This window comes from Abrus precatorius, unplaced genomic scaffold (genome assembly GCF_003935025.1).
Source record: "Abrus precatorius isolate BTA unplaced genomic scaffold, Abrus_2018 Scaffold8, whole genome shotgun sequence".
NCBI classification, from domain to species: domain Eukaryota; kingdom Viridiplantae; phylum Streptophyta; class Magnoliopsida; order Fabales; family Fabaceae; genus Abrus; species Abrus precatorius.
This window is the reverse complement of record NW_020874428.1, coordinates 13,814,345-13,823,029: the sequence shown is the minus strand read 5'-3', so window position 1 is coordinate 13,823,029 and position 8,685 is coordinate 13,814,345. Positions and strand designations below refer to the sequence as shown.

The following is an 8,685-nucleotide window of genomic DNA, read 5'->3' as shown; positions in this document are numbered from 1 at the left end:
ACAAGAGTATTTTAAAAACTACATTCCTTACCTAGCTCGTTATTCACTACAGATTATTTATTTGTTAAATAATGTATTAAATTGTTATAAATAATTATTATTTATTAATCTTACAGTTTAACTGATAAAGGATGTGGACATATAAATTATAATTTGTAAAAGAAAAAGGAAAAATGAAACTATAAACAATTAAAATTTAATTTTATCATATATTATATATTTTTATCATTTAATTTATTTTATGATAACATGTTTTAATTTCTAGAGGACGTGAACAGGAGACTAAGTCATGCGACTTAGGTCTTCGTCACGCGTCAACAAGCTTGTCTTATTTGCAACCCAAATTTTGGGGTAACATGTTTGTCATTATTATAGACCTGGCAAGTGTACGATGGACATAGCATATCAAATTTTCTTGTAATACTATTCCTATTCAAGTGTTTCATGAATTATAATTTAAACGTTTGTTATAGTCCAAAAGTTGCATTACTTCAAGCCCATTATATATCCTCACAACCATAAATAAATAAATAAATAAATTTCAAATAATTATTAAAATGTATACTATTTCGTAATGACGTGTTATTATAATTTTGAATAAGTTATGCGTTGACGGACAGAGGAGTTTGTTACAAAGCATTAGATTTAATTTGCTACTGGGTCTATAAAAGCCCTGTTGCTATGAATTTGCTACAAAAGGAGCAACCAGAATACTATGTTCCTTCATTAGTTCTATATATCCTTAAAAAAAGCCACTTTTAAAAGTGATAAAGTTACAATGGGATTGAAGACCACGCAACTGCAACTGTTCTTGGTCTTGGTGATTGCATTGGCAAGGGTAGGATTAGGAGCTGACATAGCCCTGCCCGGCTGCCCGAGCCATTGCGGAAGTGTTGAAATTCCATACCCATTTGGCATAGGCAACTCATCAAAGACGGGTCAGAGCTGTTTCTTGGAGGAGAGAATGGAATTAACTTGCAACAACTCACATTTATATCGCGGTAAGGGTGATGTCCAAATTGTGAACATAACCCTCGAGGGTAAAATGTGTAGAATTGAAAATCGATAGGAGAGAAAAAATTGTTTGTATATTTTTCACACTTTTTATCAAATAATACAATGATCTATTTATAAAATAAAAAACTTAAATTCTATTAATAGCCATAAACTACAATCAAAACCTATTATAACCATTTATAAAAAAAACATAACTGCTAACTCTTGATCTTTTATTCTAACAAAAAACTGCTGAATTAAAATTAATTAAAACCGATATTTAAGTTTATTCAACAAAACTCCCTCGTAAACTTAAATGCTTCTGCCATCCTTCATGCCAATCAATTTCTTGCAATTATCAAAAAGTACCGTCGGTAGTGGTTTCGTGAAAATATCTGCGACTTGATCTCGACTTGCCACGTGCACTAATTCCACATTTCCTTCCTTCACATGATCTCGAATGAAATGAAAGCGAATGTCAATGTATTTGCTTCTCTCATGATTCACTGGATTCTTTGCCAACTCAATTGCTGATTTATTGTCAACTCGTATCACAGTCGCATCAATTTGTTGTTGCTCCAATTTGTCCAACAGATTTCTAAGCCATATTGCATGACATACACACCCAGATGCTGCCACATATTCAACTTCACATGTTGAGAGCGTCACGATTGGTTGCTTCTTTGAAAGCCAAGTAAAAGCTGTGTTACTCATAAAGAACACATACCCTGATGTACTTTTCCGATCGTCTAAGTCTCCGCACCAATCACTATCAGAGTACCCAGTTAACTTGTAATCTTCCGCTTTCGAATAGAATAACCCTAGTGATACCGTTCCTTGGATATACCTTAGAATTCGCTTCAACGCCTTCCAATGTGAATAAACTGGCTCCTCCATGAACCGACTTACAATGCCAACACTTAACGAAAGGTCTGGTCTGGTGCATGTGAGATAGCGAAGACTTCCCACCAAACTTCGATATTTGCTCGCATCAACTCTTTCTCCTTCATCGAATTTAGAGAGTTTTGCACCCGGTTCCATTGGTGTTGATACAGGATTGCAATGTGTCATCTTGTATTTTTTCAAAATCTCCTTTGCATATGTCTCCTGTGACACAAAAATCCCCGTCTCTTCATGTCTTACCTCCAGACCAAGGAAAAACTTCATCAAGCCCAAATCTGTCATCTCGAATTCCCGTGCCATTGTGCTCTTAAACTCTTGTATCATTTTACCATTGTTCCCCATAAAAATGAGGTCATCAACATAAAGAGCAACAAATAACATATTACCTCCAATCTTCTTCACGTAAAGGGCATGTTCATAGGGACATTGTTCAAACCCGTTCTCTTTGAAGTATGTATCAATGCGAGAATTCCATGCCCGCGGTGCTTGCTTCAACCCGTAAAGTGCCTTCTTCAATTTCAGCACCTTCTTCTCTTCTCCTCTTTTCATGTACCCGGGTGGTTGTTCGATGTAGATTTCTTCTTCAAGCACTCCATTCAAGAATGCTGACTTGACATCCATTTGGAATATCGGCCAATTGAATTGAGCCGCTTGTGAAATGAGCAATCGGATTGTCTCCATTCTTGTAACAGGAGCAAATACTTCATCATAGTCAATTCCCTCCTTTTGCTTGTATCCCTTTACAACAAGCCGCGCCTTGTACCGTTCTATCTCGCCTTGAGCATTCATTTTTCTCTTGAACACCCACTTCACACCAATGGGCTGACTTCTTTTCGGTAACTCCGTTAACTCCCATGTGTTGTTGCGGCCAATTGCTCTAATCTTCTCATCCATGGCAGTTTGCCATTTCTTGTCTCGCACCGCCTCTTCAAAGCTTATATTCTCGGAATCTGCCAAAAGACATACAATGTGTACCTCATTTGTCGAATCATACAAATCTTGCAAACTTCGCATTCTGGGTTGTTGCGGTTCATCTTCATCACTGGTTGTTTCAGGATTTGTCGGTGTGATTGTTGGTATAGCGGTTGATGATTCTCCATCTTCATTGATAACCTCCATTGAGTTACTCCAATCCCACTCATTTGCTTCATTAACATGTACATCACGACTCACTACAACCTGCTTGCTTATTGGGTTTAGTAGCTTGTATCCTTTTGTTTTGTTGTCATACCCAATAAAAACATACCTTTTGCTTTTGTCTTCGAGCTTCGTTCTTCGCTGATTCGGCACGTGTGCATAGGCCACACTATCAAATACTTTGAGATGAGAAACCGTTGGTTTTTGTCCACTCCATGCCTCTTGTGGTGTTTGATCATCTAGCTTCGCATGTGGACACCGATTTTGCACATAGATAGCGCATTGCACGGCTTCTGCCCAAAATTCCTTCGGCATCTTCTTGCTTTTAAGCATTGACCGAACCATATCAAGAACAGTCCAGTTCTTCCTCTCGGCCACACTGTTTTGTTGGGGAGAGTATGGTGCGGTTAGAAATCGCCTTATGCCTTGCACCTCACAATACTCCATGAAAGCTGTTGAAGTATACTCGCCACCTCTATCAGATCGTACCGATTTGATGTGTCTACCGATTGCTTTTTCCACCACCACTTTAAACTTTTTGAACACCTCGAATGCCTCGGATTTTTCTTTCAGAAAATAAACCCAAGTTTTTCGTGAGAAATCATCAATAAAAGAAATAAAATATCTCTTACCGCTAAAAGATTCAGGAGTGATTGGTCCACATATGTCGGTATGAATCAATTCGAGAGGTTCCTTAGCACGATATTCTGCCTTCTTTTGAAATAAAGTTCTCGCATGCTTGCTGAGCACACATTCTTCACAAAATTTGTTCTCATAATCCATGTCCGGTAGCCCGTGCACCATGTTCTTCTTTGCCAACTTGTTTAGACCACCATAATGTAGGTGACCAAAACGGAGATGCCACAGCAAAGCCTTGTCTTCTACGTTGACTCGCAGACATTTTTCTCGAACGCTTGTCAAATTCAGCTTAAACATGCGATTTCTCCCCATTTCAACTCGAGCAACCAAATGCCCGTGTTTATCTTTCAAGTGTAATATTCGGTCTTTCATAAATACTGAATAACCTTTCTCCATGAGTTGTCCCATACTCAAAATGTTGCTCTTGAGATCTGGTACGTAATATACATCTTGGATTAACCCAACCAAGCCATCCTTTTGTAAATAACAAACCGTACCTTGGCCTTTGACTTCAACCTTCGACGCATCTCCAAATGACACATGTCCAGTTTCAACCTTTTGTATCTCTTTGAATAGGTGCTTGTGCCCGCACATATGATTGCTTGCGCCCGTGTCAAGGTACCACACCGTGTTGTTATTGGTGTTGACTTCGTTATGTGCCATCAAGAGAAAACCTTCTTTTGCTTCCACATCTTCTGTGACTAAATTCGTTGTCTCTTCTACCTTTTTCTCGACCCGACATTCTTTCGCAAAATGCCCCACCTTTCCACAATTATAACACTTATCGGAGTTGCAGTCCTTCGCATAGTGACCATATTTGCCACACTTGTAGCACTCGATGTTGGAATATTTGGATCGACTGCCTCTCCAACGACCACGTCCTCTTCCACGCCAATTTTGCTGGTTTGAATGTTCTTTCTCTTCATAATATTCTTCTTGACTGCGACCTCTACCACCGCGACCTCTACCACCGCGACCATTTCCTCGACTTCCACGACCACGTCCTCTACCTCGAATGTTTTGAGAATAGAGTGCCTTCTTGTCTTTGATTGACGCCTTGGTTTGAAGTGCTTGTTCAAGTATCTCCTCCTCCTTCTTCTTCTTACGTTGTTCGTGTGCCTCGAGAGAACCAGCGAGCTCGTCGATCGTGAGCATTGATAGGTCTTTTGACTCTTCTATAGCACATACGACATTCTCAAAATTGTCAGTTAACGACCTCAAAATCTTCTCCACAACTCGTGCATCAGTTAAAACTTCTCCGTTTCGGTTGAGTTGGTTCACCACGGTTTGAACACGCGTGATGTAGTCAGAGACCCCTTCTGACTCTTTCATCTTCATGCTTTCCAACTCACCACGAAGAGTTTGAAGGCGGACTTGTTTAACCCGGTCAGCTCCTTTGTACACATTCGCCAAAATGTCCCACGCTTCTTTTGAAGTTGTTGCATTCGCAATCTTCTCAAAGCCCGACTCGTCAACAGCTCGAAACAACAAGTACAAAGCTGCCTTATCTTTCGATCGCGTCTCTTTCAACGCCTTGTGTTGAGCTGCCGAATATCCCGTGGTAGTTTCCGGTTCTTTGAAACCTTCTTCTACCACCTTCCAACCATCTTGAGACCCAAAAAGAGCTTTCATTTGAATGCTCCAATTCTCATAGTTCACCTTCGTTAGTCGAGGCAGTGGCACATTATTGGTAACACTCGCCATAGGCTCTTGATACCAAATTGTAGAATTGAAAATCGATAGGGGAGAAAAAATTGTTTGTATATTTCTCACACTTTTTGTCAAATAATACAATGATCTATTTATAAAATAAAAAACTTAAATTCTATTAATAGCTATAAACTACAATCAAAACCCATTATAACCATTTATCAAAAAAACATAACTGCTAACTCTTGATCTTTTATTCTAACAAAAAACTGCTGAATTAAAACTAATTAAAACCGATATTTAAGTTTATTCAACAAAATGGACATGCTAGCCTACGTCTCCCATGTTAGCAAAAGTGGGTCGTATAACACAACAAGTAGTGGTAACTTGTCCACACTTTATGTACCAGCTTTTCCAATTTCCAGCACTAATAACACATTCATAAGCGTAGGTTGCGACACTTTCGGTTATCTCAATAATTTTTATAATGGGGAGAAATCTTCAACGGGTTGCTTGACTCGGTGTAGTAGCATAGATATAGCTACGCTGATGAGTGATGGAAACTGCACGGGAGTGGGGTGTTGCCAGGTTGATATTCCTCGAGGAATGAAGAATATCAGCGTGCAAGCATTTAGCTTTAGCAATTTCAATCACACGTGGGAATTTAACGATTGTAGCTTTTCCTTTGTTGTTAAGAAAGGAAACTACACCTTTTCTAAGAAACATTTGAAAAGCTTCCCATTCGAGAAGGCTCCGTTTGTTGTTGATTGGAGTGTTGGAAATAAGACGTGTGATGAAATTTCAAAGCTTAAAGATGACTATGCGTGTGCAGTCAACAGCGATTGCCAAGACTCGGCCAGTGGATCTGGTTACCTTTGCAAATATAAAGAAGGTTTTGATGGAAACCCGTACCATCCTCTTGGTTGTCAAGGTAACTAATTATGTTCAACATTGACCTTTCTTTCTTGTTTCCGTACTTCACTTTTATCTTTTCATTATTTATTTTAAATTTAATTATGATATTCATTGGCACATATAATACTTTTATATATATGCATTCTTAAAATATATCTAAAAATTAACACTTAAAATATTTTGTGTTTCTATTTTACCCAAAATTTTATTTAATATAAACCTCAGTTAATTTAAACTTATACATATACACGTATATAGAGAGACAATGTGAATTCAAACCATGTGCTTTCGTTACTTCATTGTTTAAAGAAGAAACAATGTAAAATAATATATTAAAAATATCCCATATATAATTTCCAAGCACACAGTATCTTTGATTGACTTGTACTATGTATGAATTGACATTAGAAATTTAATAATAAAATACTACTAAAGGGTGTAAAGTCGTTTCATAATTTAAAATTGTATATTTCCTTTTCAATTTTTACTTCGTTTTTTTATATATAGAAACTGGATTGGTGAGTTTTCTCTTTCTATGCATTTTTGTTTCTATATTAAATGTAAAATAATAAAATAAGTGTGCTAATTAAGAATAAAATTTTTATTTAATAAATTGCTTTAAAGGAATAAGTAGTCATTTATTATTATTTTTGTTTTACGAAATTATTATTAATTTTTATTACATATTTGTAGATATCAAGCAATGTAAGAATGGCAAATTACACAATTGCATAAGTGAAAATAATTGTCGTGAAAAAGATGGGTCTTTCGAATGTTTCTGTCCTGAAGGACAAGTTGGAAATGGAACGAGAGAAGGTGGAGGATGCCAACCAAAGCTGCGAGATGATATATTTACCAAGGTTGCCATTGGTAAGCAAATTTTTTTAGTTTAGTGTTTCTGCCCTTTTATTGCTATATACTTGTATTTTAACAGCACACTTACTTATGGGGTAGGTGCAGGATTAATGGCTTTACTTATGGGGACTTCCTGGTTATACCTGATATACCAAAAAAGGAAACTCATCAAATTAAAGGAGAGGTTCTTTCGGCAAAATGGTGGTATCATTCTGAAACAACAACTCTCAGTAAGAGAAGACTCGTCCCAGTGTACTACGATTTTCACATCCGAGCAACTTAAGAAAGCCACCAACAATTACAACGAAAGCATGATTACCGGTTCAGGAGGTTATGGTACAGTTTTCAAAGGTTTTCTTTCAAATCATAGGATTGTTGCTGTCAAGAAATCTAAAGTAATGGATCAGAGCCAAATTGAACAATTCATTAATGAGGTGGTTGTGCTATCACAAATTAATCATAGAAATGTGGTCAAACTCTTGGGTTGTTGTTTAGAGACAGAAGTTCCTTTATTGGTCTATGAATTTGTTAACAATGGTACCCTTTTTGGTTACTTACACAAAGGCAAGGAAACAACTAATATATCTTGGAAAACTCGTTTAAGGATAGCAGCAGAGGCAGCGGGAGCATTAGCATATTTGCATTCAGCAGCTTCAATACCCATCATCCATAGAGATGTCAAGACTGCCAACATCCTCTTAGATCACACTTACACTGCCAAAGTGTCTGATTTTGGAGCTTCAAGATTGGTTCCACTTGACCATACTGAAATAGCCACAATTGTGCAAGGAACTTTTGGCTACTTAGACCCAGAGTATATGCAAACTAGCCAATTGACTGAGAAAAGTGATGTTTATAGCTTCGGGGTAGTGCTTGTAGAATTGCTTACTGGGGAGAAGCCTTTTTCTTTTGATAAGGCAGAAGAGAAAAGAAGTCTTGCTGTGCACTTTCTATCTTGCTTGAAAGAGGATCGCTTGTTTGAAGTTATTCAAGTTGACTTTTTGAATATAGAAAATAAAGAACAGGTCATAGAGGTTGCTATTCTTGCTTCCAGGTGCTTGAGACTTAGAGGGGATGAAAGACCTAGCATGAAGGAAGTGGCAATGGAGTTAGATAGAATAAAACTCGTGGAAGAGCACACATGGACCAATACAAACCAAGAGCATGAGGAGACCCAATACTTACTTCATGAGGCACATAGCATTCGTGGACATGGTGATAGTAGTGACCATCAAAATACTGGATATGACAGCTTGAGAGATCATGTATTGATTGCCATGGATAATGGAAGATGATGAACACAGAACAGCATCAATTTCCACTTCAATCTATTTCAATGCTTAACATGCTTCTACTTCCGTTACAATTTGAATAATCATGCATGTATTAAGTCGTACATCTCAAAGTAAATTTGTTAGGATTAACATAAGTCTTTTGCACTCTTGGAATAATAATCCAATATATGTTGTCATTTTATTCGTTTTATTATAATTTATTAACTTTTCTCCATTAAAAGTTATTGGAGTTGATTGGAATAAAACTTCTTGGAATAAGTCTTACATTATTCAGGTTTATAAAAGAAGAAGGATG

General features: G+C 37.3%; 1 protein-coding gene across 1 annotated transcript; it reads left to right on the top strand.

Annotated features, from left to right (window-relative positions):
* Nucleotides 1-6,999: 6,999 nt before the first annotated feature.
* Nucleotides 7,000-8,390, top strand: LOC113874274 (wall-associated receptor kinase 5-like). Its single transcript, XM_027512510.1, has 2 exons — nucleotides 7,000-7,100; nucleotides 7,175-8,390. The coding sequence occupies exons 1-2, from the start codon at nucleotides 7,000-7,002 to the stop codon at nucleotides 8,388-8,390; spliced, it is 1,317 nt and encodes a 438-aa protein (XP_027368311.1).
* The last annotated feature ends 295 nt before the right edge of the window (nucleotides 8,391-8,685 follow it).

Bases quoted from the DNA above. Each gene is read 5' to 3' on its own strand.
- LOC113874274 (XM_027512510.1), top strand. From the start codon at position 7,000: ATGGGTCTTTCGAATGTTTCTGTCCTGAAGGACAAGTTGGAAATGGAA. The intron at 7,101-7,174 runs GTTGCCATTGGT...GTATTTTAACAG, and splicing joins GAGATGATATATTTACCAAG to CACACTTACTTATGGGGTAG.